Source organism: Lissotriton vulgaris, chromosome 10 (genome assembly GCF_964263255.1).
Source record: "Lissotriton vulgaris chromosome 10, aLisVul1.2, whole genome shotgun sequence".
Taxonomy (NCBI): Eukaryota; Metazoa; Chordata; class Amphibia; order Caudata; family Salamandridae; genus Lissotriton; species Lissotriton vulgaris.
The window spans coordinates 1,015,854,570-1,015,871,867 of record NC_141698.1 but is presented as its reverse complement, the minus strand read 5'-3'; the positions used below and the strand labels follow the sequence as shown (position 1 = coordinate 1,015,871,867).

The 17,298-nt window shown below is 51.4% G+C and overlaps 1 protein-coding gene across 1 annotated transcript; it reads left to right on the top strand.

Moving 5' to 3' along the window:
• The first annotated feature begins 6,621 nt into the window (after positions 1–6,621).
• On the top strand, positions 6,622–15,224 carry LOC147689193 (phytanoyl-CoA dioxygenase domain-containing protein 1-like). Its single transcript, XM_086939885.1, has 6 exons — positions 6,622–6,751; positions 8,144–8,307; positions 9,349–9,439; positions 11,868–12,007; positions 13,600–13,704; positions 15,117–15,224. The coding sequence occupies exons 1-6, from the start codon at positions 6,622–6,624 to the stop codon at positions 15,222–15,224; spliced, it is 738 nt and encodes a 245-aa protein (XP_086796011.1).
• The last annotated feature ends 2,074 nt before the right edge of the window (positions 15,225–17,298 follow it).

Below are 17,298 nucleotides of genomic sequence, written 5' to 3'. Positions count from 1 at the left end.
CTGTTAGTCCCTAGTAAAGTGCACTAGGAGTGCCAGGGCTTGTAGATGCCGATACTGCTAGTGGGCCTGCAGCGCTGGTTGCGCCACCCACGGAAGCAGCCGTAAGATGTGTCTGGGGACTGCCACCGCAGAACCCGCGTGCAGTCTCGTACTGTCACGCTAGCTGGGCAAGTGCACCCACTTGCCAGCCCCTGAACCTTCCCTTGACTGCATATTAGTCACCCCTATGGTAGGCCTGCGGGCAGGGTGCATTGTAGGTGTAAGGTAGGACAAGCCCGATGTGTGTGGCATGTCCTAGTAGTGAATTACAACTAAAATCGTATTTCACTATTGAAGGCTACCTGCTTCCGTTAGGCCAGACTGAGCTGCTGGAATTATTACACCCTATAATCCCAGCAGGCTCAGGGAGCATGGTAGCGAGTCGTGTTTAGTATGCCTGAACTCAGGATGATAAAATATTTCTTTTAGTAAAGTTTATTTTAGTATCCTGTGTTTGCAAATGCTACTTTTAGAAAGTTAGCATTTGCTTGCCTAACCATTTCAGCCGCCTCTGCTGGTATGTGTATCTGACTGTCTGGGATGTGTGAGTGACAGGGCGGGAGGGATGACAGGTGGTGAATGCACAGGTTACACCTTAGTGGGAGGTAGGAGTGCCTCTTGACTCGACCTGTAGCTGTGCTCGGCCACCACAATGCTGGCTCCACCCTCCTGGGGAGCGACTGATGACTCAGCCGACACCTGGCCCAGGAAGGGCGAAGCCCCATCAACAAGGTACTCTGGCTGCCCCTGTCCGCACAATGCTGGCTCCACCTCCTGTGGGGCGTCTGATGCGCCTGCCCCTCACACTGAAAGCAGAGGCCGGATTACGCCACCCGAGTACTCAAGGACTGAAAGTGGCTATGCAAAGGCCCCCCTGGCCTGCGAGAACAAAAGAAATACCGTATAAAAGAAGGAGCCCTGCTCCTTGTAAATTAGATCCTGTTTGTGCTACAGAAGGAACTCTGCCCGACGAGAAGGACCGGGAAGGACAAGGAAGAGTGCTGGCTCTTGCCTGTGTCTGGTGCCTTGCTGCCGAAGGAGAGGAAGAAGGAAAGACTACAAGAAGACTTTTGCTTTGAGCAACTTTGTGCCAAACTCTGTTGAGAGATCTCCAAGGGCTTGCTGTGAACTTGCCCCCTGACCAGCGCCCCAGGACCAGTGGGCGCTACATCCTGAAGAAAGCGACTGTGTGTGCTGCTTATCGCTGCAGTACCGACGGAGGAATCTCCTCCAAGGCAACGACATCCACCTGAACACCGTGACCGGGGCCCAAAGCAACAGCGAGAGCAACGTGAGGTCCAGCCGCCGCTGGCCCGAACACCGTGACCGCAACTGCACCGGGAGCCCGAGAGCAAAGTGAAGGAGGACCCGTCCGGTCCAAGCTCCCGAGTTGACTGCGCTGCGAGCCGTCAATCCAATTGCAAAGACGGACAGTCGCCCTGTGAGAATCCCTCCTGGTCGGTATCCTGCCCGACAGCTCAGCTGTGAGCGCACAGCTGCAACCGGCACTTGGCTGGGTACGTCCTGCACTTGAGGACCGTACTGCCACTTGCCGCCACCACACAGCCGCCGCCCCAGGGTCGGAGCGAACGACGAGGAAAGGACCCTGCCGCCACAGAGCACCGCTGCCCCGGATGACCCGTGACCTGCCCGGCTGAGAGCCGCAACGAACAGCGACCCCGGAAAAGCAACGCGACATGGGACAGCTCCCCTGGAAGCCGCCCGCTCCACAAGAATTTGAAAGGTACTGTGTTGTATCCTCCCGGTGCGAGCGACCTGCAACTCGAGCTCGCACCGCGCCCTCTGCTCCCAACGCGAGCCGCCTCTGAAACCGAGGCTCGCACAGCTCCTGGCCCTCAAGGCCCACGCAGAGAGCGCATTGAGGCGCTACAAGACACTGAACCTTGTCGAACCTGGGCAGAAGGCCCAAAAGATCGCTTATTGCTAAAAGAGAACTGTGGCAACCTGAACTTAAGTAACCTGGAACCGCTATTGAAAGTTTGATAACTGTATTTACAAGCCTGCTTGAAATTTATATAAAGATATATATTTTTACAAATACAGTTTGGTGTCATTGTGTGGTGGGTTGGTTGTGACGGTGTAATATTGCAAATGTTTAACCCTATGTGCCCCAGAGATTAGCCTAAGACTGATTAAGCCACACTACCTAGAGGGTAAGCAGAGGTTGTCTTGAAGGTAGCCCTCAGCCCTGACGAGGAAGAGAGAGTCCCTGCTTGTCGCTAGTGTTGCACTGCGCCAACTAGAGACTCCCCCTTCCTACATTGGACGCAGCGGTGAGGATTTTCGAATTTACATTTGCAGTGTTTATACCTTAACTTCTGACCATTGCACAGTGATTTCAGTCCAGTTACTTAGCCACAGGTTTTGTTGCAATTTTGCCGAGAAAAGATCCCTACCGAAAGAACCATGCTGGGCACGAAGAGCCTGGATGGAGTGGAGTCCACGACCTCTGAGATGCTGGAGGTTGAGTGGGACGCCGCAAAGCTGGACAAATACTCAAAGAATGAGCTGAAGTTTTTTTGCAAGAAACTCAAGGTTCCGCACGCTGGTTGCAAGAATAAGCCAGAGCTCTACAAGGCCCTGAAAGCCTGGATAGAGTCCAGAAAGGCCCCGGAGGATCAAGATGCCCTCGCGGAGCAAGATGCAACTGAGGAGCAGAATGCACCTGGGGATCTGGTGGATCTCGAGAGGCAAGACAGCGTGCACAGCTTTGGTAAAGGCCTGTCGCCAGAGGAGCTGGCGGACAGGAAGGAAAAGAGGGATCATGAAAGAAAGCTGGCAGAATTAAAAATCCAACTGGAGCTTGAAACAAAAAGAATGGCGCTGGAAGAGCGAAAGCACCAAATGGATTACGAATTGAAAATGAGGGAGATGAGTCTGAAGGAGAGAAACTTGGATCATCCTCCCTCTGGTGGCAGCACATCGCCAGTGCAGGTAGAGTCAAGAGTGCACATCCCTATAGACGTAGTTAAGGAGTTCTTTAAGGGGGATGACATAGGACAATGGTTTAGGGCATATGAGGTAGCAATGTCCTCCCACCGGGTCCCTGACAAGGATTGGGGAGGGGGGTTGTGGGGGAGGTTCCTTAGCGAAGGGCGAGATACCTTGCTAGATTTGCCCGTTGAAAACCAGAGGTCCTATTCCCACATGAAAGAAGCTTTAATGAACAGGTACGGGCTTACCCCTGAAATGTATAGACAGAAGTTTAGGGGATGTACTAAGCGGCCTGGGAATACGTATGTGGAGTATGTGACTTATTTTTGCAGAGCACTGGATGGTTGGGTGAAGGGTAGCAAAGTGAATGATTTTCAAGGTCTCTTTGATTTAATTGCATGGGAGCACTTGTCTGATCACTGTTTTCCTGAGTTACGCCAACACCTGATTGATAGCAAGCTGTCCAACCCGAGGAAGCTTGCTGAGGAGGCGGACCGCTGGCTCAGCACCAGGGTCCACAAGGGTCCAGTGGGAGACTCCGCCAAGAGTGGGCAGGGTCCCCAGCAGAAGAGTGGGGGGGACAAGGGAAAACAGAAAGGGTTCCAAAAAGGCCCCCAAAGTAATCCCCAAGGGAACCCGCAGCAGGGTTCTCAGCCTCCCCCACCCCCGAAGCAGAATGGGGCCCCGACAGGTAAACCTGTTCCGAAGGGGCCCTTCAATTGTTTCAAATGTGGCAAGCCTGGGCACATATCCAGTGACCCCAAGTGTCGCCTGTTTGGAAAACCCGCACCCACTGGTGCTCCGCCCCATCAAGTGACTAGTGTTCACTTAGGAGAAGAAGTGATGGTCCCGGGGGGTGGAGAGATCCCGTTCACATGACCCTAGTCTCACTAGGAGACAGTGAGATGATCCCTACAAACTACCTGCCCTCTAACACTAAGAAATATGGGCAGGTGGTGATCATAAATGGTAAGGAAGCTGAGGCTCTTAGAGATACAGGAGCCAGTGTGACTGCAGTGAGGCAGCACCTGGTGTCTCAAGAGCAGGTTGTACCCCATGCCTACTGTAGGGTTATCAATGCTGATAATTCAGAGAGTCAGTGTCCGATGGCTCAAGTTCCCTTCGAGTGGGGGGGGGTCTCTGGTACTCTGTAGGTCTGTGTAAGGAAAACCATGCCTGTTGACTGTTTGCTAGGGAATGACTTGGAGCACTCCCCTTGGGAAAAGGTGGAGAAGACGACTCACCTGCGGATGGTGGGTCTGCCTGACTGGGCGTGCGTGACCACCTGGTCAATGGCAGCCAGTAGGGGTGATCAAGAGGTCCTGGGGCCTGACGGAGAGGCCCAGGAACCGGCCTTAGGGAGAAGGCGCAGGGGGCGCGGGAAACCGGCCCCTGAAGTTCCCACGGTCCAGGAGGAAGCAGACCTTGAGGGGGATGCCCTGGAGCCTACAGGGGAACAGATTGCCGAGCTGGGGGACCTGCCTGAGCTGACCCATTGGCAGCAAGAAGGAGGACCCTCCAGGGAGAAATTCTGCAGGGAGCAGAAAGAATGCCCTTCTCTCGTGGGTATGCGGCAGCAGGCTGCAGACCAGGCCAATGGTGTTCAGGCCAAAACACATTATGTGTACTGGGAGAACGACCTCCTGTATTCAGAGCCTAAGGCTGCTGAACTTGGGTCAGCCCGTGTGCTGGTGGTACCCCAGAAGTTCAGAGCCTTCCTACTGGGTCTGGCTCACGATGTGCCTTTAGCAGGACATTTGGGGATGGACAAGACCTATGACAGGCTTGTCACCCACTTTTACTGGCCCCAAATGCACAAGAGCTCAGATGCTCATTGTAGAACCTGTCCGACTTGCCAGGCAAGTGGGAAGAGCGGAGGGAAGAACAAGGCTCCCCTCCAACCCTTCCCTGTGGTCGGTACGCCATTCCAGCGAGTGGGTATTGACATTGTTGGGCCTCTGGACCCGAAGACAGCCATGGGCAACAGGTTCATCCTGGTCTTGGTGGACCACGCCACCCGGTACCCTGAAGCCATCCCTCTGAGGACAGTGACGGCCCCCGTGGTGGGACGTGCACTGATGGGAATTTTCTCACGAGTAGGATTCCCTCTAGAGGTGGTGAGCGACAGGGGGACCAACTTCATATCCAAGTATATGAAGTCCCTTTGGCAAGAGTGTGGTGTAACGTACAAGTTCACCACGCCTTACCATCCCCAAGGTAACGGGTTGGTTGAGAGATTCAACCGAACCCTGAAAGGCATGATCATGGGCCTAGAAGGTCCAATGAGGCGTAAGTGGGACGTCCTCTTACCGTGCCTGCTCTTTGCATATCGCGAGGTACCACAGAAGTCCCTAGGGTTCAGCCCCTTTGAACTGCTGTACGGTCACCCCGTGAGAGGACCCCTGAGTTTGGTAAAGGAAGGCTGGGAGCAATCTCCCAGGAAACCTCCCCAGAATGTATATAGCTACATGCTGGCCTTCAGAAACCAAACCAGGCGCTTCAGACAACTTGCCGAGGCAAATCTGGAAGCAAGCCAGGAGGAGATGAAGCGGTGGTACGACCAGAATGCCACTCTGGTCGAGCTTCAGCCTGGACAAGAGGTGTATGTCCTGGCCCCAGTGGAGCCCTGTGCCCTTCAGGATAAGTGGACAGGTCCATTTGAGGTTGTGGAACGCAAGAGCCCAGTGACATACTTGGTGGACATGAAGACGCCCAGGAACCCTTTGAGGGTCCTACATGTCAACCGCCTCAAGCCCCACTTAAGAAGGTCCGAAGTGGGCATGTTGTTGGCAACTGATGACGGAACGGAGGAGGAGTCGGAGCCTCTTCCTGACCTCTTAGTGGCCTGTGAGAAGGACGGGTCAGTGGATGGAGTTAACCTCCCACCCACCCTGACCCCCGAACAACAGGAAGACTGCCGCCAGTTGCTGGGGCAGTTTCCAGATCTGTTCTCCCTGGTTCCGAGTGTCACAGATTGGTGCGTCCATGATGTGGACACCGGAGACAGCTTACCTGTGAAGCATAAGACTTACAGAGTGACTGACAGGGTCCGGGCCTGCATCAAGGAGGAGGTCTCCAAGATGCTTGCCCTTGGGGTGGTTGAGTCTTCCAGCAGTCCTTGGTCCAGCCCCGTGGTCTTGGTCCCAAAGGCTGCTGCGCCGGGAGCCACACCCGAACTCCGGTTCTGTGTGGATTACAGAGGACTCAATTCAGTCACGAAGACTGACGCGCACCCCATCCCCAGAGCTGATGAGCTCATTGATCGGCTAGGGGCTGCCCGGTTCCTCAGCACGTTTGATTTAACTTCTGGGTACTGGCAGATCGCCTTGACCTATGGGGCAAAGGAGAGGTCGGCATTCTCGACACCAGATGGGCATTTCCAGTTCCGGGTTATGCCATTTGGGATGAAGAATGCCCCTGCCACCTTTCAGAGGTTGGTCAACCAGGTGTTGGCGTCTTAGGAGCCAGAAGAAAACGCCTGGAGCATCAACACCTCTGGAGGTGAAGGGCAACATCTGGAGTCCGGTGCCAGAGGAACATATCCACATCTGGGGCTCAGCTCTCAGGAGCCCGGCGGCAGACCCCATCCCTTGCACAAGAAGCGGGGTCCGAGTCCTCGCCCTCATCATGGAGGCGGACCCTCAGCACATGAAGACCCTTTATGACGCCCGAGGCTTCCTGATGGCGGTGCCAGTGCTGGGCCTGGAGGAGCTGGAGGGCGCCAGGAGGGCCTTCAAGGAGCTGGAGCAGGAGTTTGGTAGGTGCAGGGAGGGCAGCCTTATCTCTCGAGCTTATTTATGAGGGCCTTGCGTCATGCTTGCATCATGCTAAGTGGTACATGCACGAGGCAAAGCCCCAAGCCAAATTTATGAAGCTCCGCAAAGCCACTCTGCGTGGCCCTGAGCAGCTTCACAAATATGGAGAAAGGCAACGCAGCGCAAATCACTGCGTTGCGTTACACTGCGCCCGGAAGGCGTTCCATGGGCGTTGCGTGGGTGTCTGGTGGCTGTGTCAAGAGTATGATTGCTTTATTTGCTTTATGTTGCTTGTATCTTGTGTCTGGTGGCTGTATCTCCTTTATGTTGCTTGTATCTTGTGTATGGTGGCTGTATCTGCTTTATGTTGCTTGTATCTTGTGTCTGGTGGCTGTATCTGCTTTATGTTGCTTGTATCTTGTGTCTGGTGGCTGTATCTGCTTTATGTTGCTTGTGTCTGGTGGCTGTATCTGCTTTATGTTGCTTGTATCTTGTGTCTGGTGGCTGTATCTGCTTTATGTTGCTTGTATCTTGTGTCTGGTGGCTGTATCTGCTTTATGTTGCTTGCATCTTGTGTCTGCTGGCTGTATCTGCTTTATGTTGCTTGCATCTTGTGTCTGGTGGCTGTATCTTGCTTTATGTTGCTTGTATCTTGTGTCTGGTGGCTGTATCTGCTTTATGTTGCTTGTATCTTGTGTCTGGTGGCTGTGTCAAGAGTATGATTGCTTTATTTGCTTTATGTTACTTGTATCTTGTGTCTGGTGGCTGTATCTGCTTTATGTTGCTTGTATCTTGTGTCTGGTGGCTGTATCTGATTTATGTTGGTTGTATCTTGTGTCTGGTGGCTGTATCTGCTTTATGTTGCTTGTGTCTTGTGTATGGTGGCTGTAAAGAGGAGAAATATCTTTATTTCTGCTTGTTTTTAACTTTCCATCGGCGCTCGATGGATTGTTTATATGCTGGAAGGTGCCCCTTCCTGTGTTAATACAATCCTGCTGTAACACAGGCAGTGCTGCACCATGGTGCAAGGGTGCCAGCGTTGACACTAGGCTGCAGAAACGGCGCCAGCGCAGGGAGAAAGGAAAACAATGCACCGTATTGGTTAAATGCTGCCCGTTCCTGCCCTTTTCCAGTGGCGCAGGACGGCGCAGGAATGTTTTTTGCTGCGCTGCTCGGTGCCACCATTCCCATATATAAGCCCCTCCGTTTAGAGGCCTCTCGGGGTAGAGACTAACCCCCCTCCTTGTGTCCCCTGTAGGCTGGGTCTAAACTGGGGTGGCAAGGTGAGCAAAAGAACAATGGATTGAACCCAGACCTCTTGACTTGGGGTGAATGTTTGATTTGCTTTGCATTCCGTCCATCATCTGTGTGTCTTTTCCTTTCTCACCCTGCAGGGAAGGAGCACGCCCAGTACAGCCTGCACAACGCCCACCTGCGCCTGCCGTGGGTGCTGGGCCTCGCCACCCACCCGCAGACCCTCCAGGCCATCACCGCTGTGCTGGGGCCCCACGTGGTCCTGCTGGACTCCAGGTTCATCTGTAAATACCCGGCCTCCAACGTGCCCCACCGAGGGAACAGCGCCCCCTACGTGGCCTGGCACCAGGACATCAAGTAAGTCAGACTGCGGGGTGCTGGCTCCAGGGTGGGGGAGGGGAGGGCTCAGCAGGGGTGATGTGTCTGTTTGTACTTCAAGGGTAAGGCCAAAGGATGGCATTCCTGCCCCCTCAGCCTGGTGAGGTCTGATTAACAGGCTACCTGTTGGGCACCATGTGGTGTTAAATACACAGGGCGGTGCGGGGTGCACACACAGCATAGATTACAGCATCTTTCATCTAGGCAGTACATGACGGCATAAGGCTGGCTGCACTACCAGACACACATCACCCTGTGTCATCCTGTGCCCTCGTGTGCCATCATGTGGCCTATTATGCCCTCATGCACCATCCTGTGCCATCATCTGCCATCCTGTCCCTCCATGTGTTATCCTATGCCCTTTGTATGCTATCCTGTGCCATCATGTGCCACCCTCTGCCCTCATGTGCTATTGTGTGTCCTCTTGTGCCATTCTGTGCCATCATATGCCATCCTGTGCCCTCATGTGTCAAACTGTGCCATTCATGACTTGATGTGCCATCCTGTGTCATCAATAGCCATCCTGTGCCATTGTGTGCCATCCTGTGCCCTCATGGGCCATACTGTGCTCTCATGTATTATCCTGTACCTTCATGTTCCATCCTGTGCCCTCATGTACCATCCCGTACCCTCATGTGCTATCCTGTGCCCTCATGTGCCATACTGTGATCTCATGGGTTGTTCTGTATCATCATGTGCCATCCTGTGCCATCCTATACATTTATGTGCCATCCTGTGCCCTCATGTGCCATCCTGTGCCCTCATGTGTCATCCTGAGCCCTCATGTGCTATGATGTGACCTCATGTGCCATCCTGTGCCCTCATGTGCCACCCTGTGCCCTCATGTGCCATTCTATGCCCTCATGTGCCATCCTGCCATGTGCCATCCTGTGCCCTCATGTGCCATCCTCTTGCCCCGGTGTCTGCCGATGTTTGGCTGACAGTGTCCTCCTCCTTTTACTTCCAGGTATTGGGGCTTCGAGGGGGCCCGGTGGCCTTAGTGTGGCTTGCCCTGGATGACGTAGACGCAGAGAATGGTGTCCTGCAGGTTATTCCAGGTATGGATAAACTCCCATAGTCAATGCATGCATCACAACAGCCTGGAGCTGTAACACTGATTGGCTGAGAATGGGGGATGGGCTAATACTCTACTGGTGAGCCCCAATGTAATCACATAAGAATCTAGGACAGGGCTCCACAGCATGGGAGATAGATAGGCCATCTCTTTACCTTGAGCCCCAGTGTCGTGACATGGGGATCTGGGACAGGACTATACAGCAGGGGAGGCCATCAGTTAACCAAGGAGCCTCACTGTCGCGACATAGGGATGTGGGAGAGAGTTACACAGAATGGAAGACGGTGCATTCATTCACAATGAGTCAGAGTCCAGACAAGCAGGGGTGCAGCAGGCTAATATTGTTGAAGCCCTTGGGCCTTGACTCAGTGGTGTTGACAAATTGTCTACTTCTCTATCGGAGTCCACTGCTGTCCTGACACAGGGATGTTGTCTTTGTACAGAAAGTCTGGAGATAGAACGCGGGCTCCACACAGGTCCTGACGCCCTCAGCACCATGTGGGTCACAACTATATCTCAGGATGGAGCAAGTCCATGCTGCTATGTACGAGCGCCCCCATTTGTGATCAGAGGGATCCGTGCCAGGGTCGGATTGGTAAGGGGGCTCTCGGGCAATGGGCGATGGGCTGGTATCTGAGTTGCAGCTGTGGGCCGCTTTTTTGGGCAGCGTGGTGGCCGATATGGGATGACTATGCTGCTCCACCCAGTGGGGGCCTGAGCAGCCTTTGCGGAGGCAGATGGACCTCCGTTACCCCCCTTTTACCAAGGGGGCGGCGGTATCATTCCCAGTCTCCGGCTGGCCCCGCCCATTAATGTATGCAGATTGAGCAGGGGTAGGGGGGCTGAGCAGAAGTGGCCTCACTTATATTCAGGTGTGGTTCACCAGTGTAAACTATTCCAACAACACAGAGTCCTAGCAACAATCATCACATTTTTTAAATCTTAGTAAAGTTAAGATAAAACACACCTCTCTTATAGAAATCCCCCAACTTCTTTTTATAACACTTAAAACACTGAAGCAATGTTTTAAAAAAAGACGGGTGCAGATTTACAAGTCAATTGCGTCACATTTACGCCCTTGTTGCGTCACTTCTGTGACTCAGCGGCGGCGTAAACCATGCTCCACGTTGCGACTTATTTACAACCTGACGTATCTAGGGAGATGCGTCACGTTGTGAAGCCCTGCACCACAAGGTATGCAGGGTGGGCGTTCCGTCGGAAAAAACCTCGTAAAAGTGACGGTGTGAAATCTACAAGATTTCACAGTCATTTTTCAGAGGCTGCTGCTACGAAACCTTACGCCTGCTTGAAGCAGGCATAAGAAGTGGGCCAGCACGTTAGGTATGGGCGGTCCCTGAACATTGCTGGAGTAGCGTTGCGCCTGCGACATGACTCCAGCCATGCACCGACCTTACACCATCAGATGCGACACGCATCTGTCTATCCCTGCGCCACGGTGTGCTGCATTGTAAATGCGACGCATCCGTGGTGGCGCAAGGAGAATTGCGAATCGCATCGTTACTGGAGCATCACTGCTAATCTGCAAGGATGCGCCAGTCCTTGTAAATCTTCCCCGCAATCCGCAAATGTGGGGCTCTTTTTTCAGGGTGCCCTGGCCAACTTTTTTCAAAGCCAATCAAACCCTGACCCGTGCTTTACTGTACAGCTGGAGCGGGGGGACACGAGGTCCTAACAGAGGGACGCTGCTTATGGTTCTACAGGCAGAGATGTCTTTGCCTGTAAACACAGGCACCACTGCCTTGAAAGAGTGATATTGGAAAGGGTTGGCCAGACAGGGCTCTAGTATGAGCCTACAATCTTCACCCAGATTAGTGTCAGAGGCTAGACTCCTGGGGGCTTTGGAGGCCTGGATGAAAGATCCCCGGGGTCCTCGCGGGGGTTCTAGTGTTCAGAGATGGCTCTCTCTTTATTTAGAAGCCGCAGTCCTCTGTTAGATGAAAAGCATCCTTTACCACGCGTCTTTTCCATGCATGCCTTTACCTCGCTTCCTTTACCACGCAAATGCCTTTACCACGCGTTTTTTTCCATACATAACTTTACCACGCTTCCTTTACCACGCAAATGCCTTTACCACGCAGTCTTTTCCATGCATGCCTTTACCATGCAGATGCCTTTACCACGCAGTCTTTTCCACGCAACGTTTACCACACTTCCTTTTCAACCCAGATGCCTTTACCACACAGTCTTTTCCACGCATGCCTTCACCACGCTTCCTTTACCACGCAGACGCCTTTACCACGCATGATAATTAAAGGTAAATGTGTGTATAATTATTGTGGGTGTGGGTGTGGCCCGTGCTGACACCTCATTTTAGACAGAGGCGGGGACTGCATGAGTACCCAGGCCAGGAATCAGTGCCCCCCTTACTCCAACCCTCTTTTCTTCTGCAGGAAGTCACAAACAAGGTGTCCTGGAGCACCGCACAGCAATGACCCCTGGAAACATGCTGTCCACCAATCAGGAGATTCCGCGGCACCTGGTTGATGCAGAGAAGGCGGTGGAGTGTCCTCTTCAGGCTGGGCAGATGTCGGTGAGTTCACAGCGCTCTGTCGTTTCCTGGACTCATGTCTCACAGTTGTGGTTATTCTCACAGGCAAACAATCAAGGGGTTACTGCAACGTTACGAAGTAACATGAAAAGCCATGATACTGGAGCCCGGTGCATTGTGGGTGTCAGGCAGACCAGTGATTCCCCCACTTATAAATGAGGCAGTCGGGAAGTGGCCGGGGCCAAGACATCCATCAATTTATGGCACCGCCCTTCCCATAATGAGCCTTTTGTCTCCATTACTGTGTACTCACAACCCCCCTTAAAGGTGCCCCAGAACTTTGTACTCACAGCCCCCCTTAAAGGTGCCCCAGAACTGTGTACTCACTACCCCCTTAAAGGTCCCCAGAACTGTGTACTCACTACCCCCCCCCCTTAAGGGTGCCCATGTACTGTGTACTCACTACCCCACCTTAAGGGTGCCCATGTACTGTGTACTCACTACCCCACCTTAAGGGTGCCCATGTACTGTACCTCCCTGTACTTACAGCTTTCTTTGAGGGTGCGCCAGCACTGTGGACTCACAGCTCCCCATGACGGTGCACCAACCTGTGTACTCACAGCTTTCTATGAGGGTGCGTCAACTCTGTACTCTGTACTCACAGCTCCCCCGGGTGCACTCACACTGTGTACTCACAGCTTACCATAGAGAAGCGCCCACACTGTGTACTCACAGCTCCCCCTGGGCATGCACCCGCACTGTGTACTCACAGCTCCCCCTGGGGTGCACCAGCACTGTGTACTCACAGTTCCCCGGGGTGCACCAGCACTGTGTACTCACAGTTCCCCCTGGGGTGCACCAGCGCTGTGCACTCACAGCTCCCCCTGGGGTGCACCGGCGCTGTGTACTCACAGCTCCCCCGAGGTGCACTCACACTGTGTACTCACAGCTCCCCGGGGTGCACCCGCACTGTGTACTCACAGCTCCCCGGGGTGCACCAGCACTGTGTACTCACAGTTCCCCCGGAGGTGCACCAGCACTGTGTACTCACAGCTCCCGGGGTGCACCAGCACTGTGTACTCACAGTTCCCCCGGAGGTGCACCCGCACTGTGTACTCACAGCTCCCTGGGGTGCACCCGCACTGTGTACTCACAGCTCCCCCGAGGTGCACCAGCACTGTGTACTCACAGTTCCCCCAGAGGTGCACCAGCACTGTGTACTCACAGCTCCCCCTGGGGTGCACCAGCGCTGTGCACTCACAGCTTTCCTTGGGGTGCCTCAGGACTATGTACTCAGTTTCCCCTTGAGGTGCACCTCAAGGCGCTGCCTGTCTTTTCTCTGTCCCATATCCAGTGCTTAATTTGTGCCTGTGTTTTCCGGTGCTTTTCTGTAAACAAAGGCACATATGTCTGAGAAACCACCATATGGTGGCAGTGTGTGTGTATTTTTAACTAACTTTCATTAGTAGAGAACTAAATGATTTAATATAGCTTAAAACAAATGACAAAACTTAAAGGTAAAAAAGTGACGCGGGCAGTGCCAGCTGCAGTGGACCAGTGAGTAACACATTGGGCCCTGGCACTTACATTTTTGGCAGATAAGCACGGCTCATATCCTACATTTCTCTCGCCAGTTCCACGACGGGCTGACAGTCCACGCCAGTGAATCCAACACGTCCCACAGACGCAGATGTGGCTTCGTTATTCGCTACGTCCCCACCACAGCCTACCCCGTGGAGGTGAGTACAATCCTCTCCTTCATACTGTCTGAGTATGAATGTGTGTCAGTGGGATTATTAGACGACAAGAGTGACAGTGTGGACTGCATGTGTTTGTGTGTGTGAATCCACTCACTTGTGTTTGTGTGCGTGCATTTCTACTCGTAACTGTGTGTGTTTGGGGATTTAGATAGTTTTGGTTGTTAGTTACGTAAGAGAGGCAGGTTTGAAGGTTCAATAGTTTGGGGATTTAGATAGTTTTGGTTGTTAGTTATATAAGAGAGGCAAGTTTGAAGGTCAGTTGTGGGATTTAAATAGTTTTGGTAGTTAGTTATATAAGAGAGGCAGGTTTGAAGGTTCAATAGTTTGGGATGTTAGATAGTTTTGGTTGTTAGTTATATAAGAGAGGCAGGTTTGAAGGTTCAATAGTTTGGGGATTTAGATAGTTTTGGTTATTAGTTATATAAGAGAGGTAGGTTTGAAGGTTCAATAGTTTGGGGAGTTAGATAATTTTGGTTGTTAGTTATATAAGACAGGCAGGTTTGAAGGTTCAATAGTTTGGGGATTTAGATCGCTTTGGTTGTTAGTTATATAAGAGAGGCAGGCTTGAAGGTTCAATAGTTTGGGGATTTAGATAGTTATGGTTGTTAGTTATATAAGAGAGGCAGGTTTGAAGGTTCAATAGTTTGGGGATTTAGTTAGTTTGGGTAATTAGGTTGTTCTATAAGAGAGGCAGGTTTGAAGGTTCAATAGTTTGGGGATTTAGATAGTTTGGGTAGTTAGGTTGTTCTATAAGAGCGGCAGGTTTGAAGGTTTAATAGTTTGGGGATTTAGATAGTTTTGGTCGTTAGTTACATAAGAGAGGCAGGTTTGAAGGTTCAATAGTTTGGGGATTTAGATAGTTATGGTCGTTAGTTATATAAGAGAGGCAGGTTTGAAGGTTCAATAGTTTGGGGATTTAGATAGTTATGGTCGTTAGTTATATAAGAAAGGCAGGTTTGAAGGTTCAATAGTTTGGGGATTTAGATAGTTATGGTCGTTAGTTTTATAAGAGAGGCAGGTTTGAAGGTTCAATAGTTTGGGGATTTAGTTAGTTTGGGTAGTTAGGTTGTTCTATAAGAGAGGCAGGTTTGAAGGTTCAATAGTTTGGGGATTTAGATAGTTTGGGTAGTTAGGTTGTTCTAAAAGAGAGGCAGGTTTGAATGCTAGATAGTTTGGGGATTTAGCTAGCAATGGTTCTTAGACAGTTTTGAAAGAGAGGGAAGGTTTATAGTTAGTTATTGTTGTAGAGTACACGTTTTAGAGATTCGGTTGATCATGCCCTTTTCTCTCTCACTACATGACACCAGTGTAGGTCCTCTATGATAAGGTCTTGTATTCTCCCACGTCTGAATGCCCTCATTCTAATGCACTTCTCTCCTCTCTGATTCCAGGACCCCGAGCGCCCCCGATCCTTCCCCGCCACCGTGCTTGTTGCAGGAACAGATGAATTCCAGCACTTTACAGATCATGCACCCAACTTTTTCTCCAAGACCTTCTGACACCTCTGCAGGGCATCATCAGGAGACACCTTCCTCTCTTCATGTAGTTCATAACTGCCAGTAACATGCTGCTGCATGGTGCAGGTTCATTCCTGATCTCAGATGGAGCCCTATAGGTTCAAATATGTATTTCCTCTTTTTTAACATCTTGCAGTGAGCCTTAATATTGTCTACAATAATGTTCGGATGGTAGGCCAAAAGGTGCTGCAACTGTTACCGGAAAACAAAGAATTGCGGTTTCGGAAATTGATAATGTGAATTCCTTTTTGCACTGCACTGCACTTTCATTAGAAAGCACACGCCTGCATCCTGTTTTGGAATCTCAGCTGCCTGACTATATGTAAATTTTATTTTATTAATGTCTATTTATTGAGCTAAACATACAGCTGGAAGGCAGATTTACAGTCAAAAGTGCGAATGTCTTTTTGTATTCTTTTTCTACAAAAGTAAAATAAAAATGTATCAATACATTTTGGATAAGAGTACCACTTTTGATTTTCAACACATCTTGATGATTCCAGCTTGAGAAATATGTAACGAGGAGGCTGGTCTCATTTTAAGCATGAATTTGGATCCATGCCGGTACATGAGGAACTCTAGATCAATTTACTTCGATCTAGAAGTCTAGGGGACGTCCCACTAGGACCATCTTCACCCCTCCTTATCGCCACTGGCCACACTAACAAGCCCGCATTTTTACATATCGATCATTGAGTGACTATATATGTACATCGGATATGATTGACATAAAAGAGGGGATATATCCTGTGGTAATGTTGCAGTTTTCATGCAGGATGCCTCTGACAAAGAGCTTGAGGCCCGAAACGCGTCTGCACTGGACTACTGAGTACATGTGATTCACTAAAGTTGCCTGTATCTTTGGCGCTGTTTGACGACTCGTCACAATACTTTCCAACGAAGGGTCACGGTGAGTCTTGTTGTGCATGGAAAGTTTCAGGGAGATCGGTCAAGTAGGGGCTGAGGAATAAGGGGGTCAACAAAGGTGCCTTTTCCATGCTAATTCCCCTGAACTCTTTAGACAGGGCCGCAGCTCGAACTGCTATTATTTGTTGTAAATCCATTCAGTTGGTGTTGAGAAATTTAAGGAAACCAAATTTAGATATCTCTGATTGCTGGCTAATTCACGAATAATAACGAGATTGTGCAGAGAACGGCATAACTGATTGGGGCTGCCAACACTTCAACCAGGAAGTGTTAACAGCCATCTTGGGACTCTGCTTCTGCCGAGTGTCCCCCCAAAAAAGTAAACAAAAGAAAAAGAAAAGGGGGCTGGGTAGGGATACCCTGACCTCCAAGCCATGGTCTTGGGGTCCCAGAGGGACCCTGCAGGGTAAAAAAGCTTTTTTTTTAAATGTGTTGAGAATTTATAGCAAATATGGAAAAAAAAGTGGGGGCTCCAGTGCTTGTTCATACAGCAGGAATCCACGAGCCAGCCTGGAACGCGGGGGCCTTGAGGTACCCCTCGCGATCCCCATTAGGCACACTGTGTGCCCAGGGCACCCAGGTGAAATGGCCAGGCCCAGGGAGATGGGGAGATCGTGCCAATAATTGATCCGGGGAAAGGGTCCTGCAGCCCACCTTCCCCATTTGTTTATGGCTGGGGAATCGGGTCCCCGGGGCCTAAATTGGCCCAGGGAGGGGGGCCGTGAAGACCCCCGCCCCCATTAAAAATGTATATATTTATGCCTGGGCTCGGTTGGATGGGAATGCCAAAATTGACCTGGGCAGGGGGCCACGTGGCCTCCATCCCCATTCAGTTAAGGCTGGGCCCTGGAGGATGGGGTCCCCTAGGGCCAAAATCGGCCCTGGAGGGGGGCTGAGTGGCAGAGTGTTTGTATGGATGTGTGACTCTGTGTGTGAGTGGTTGTGTAAAAAGCAGCTGTGACTCCCAAGACTTTTGATGCCGCTTGGTGCAAACCACCTCTAATTTACCTTAATATTAGCTATCAAAATAGCGAGGCAGGCACTGGCAAGTGGAAAAGCGAAGAACAGGTTTATTACTCCAGGAGGAGACCCCATCACATCAGACACCGGGGCTATCGTCAGGAGGTGC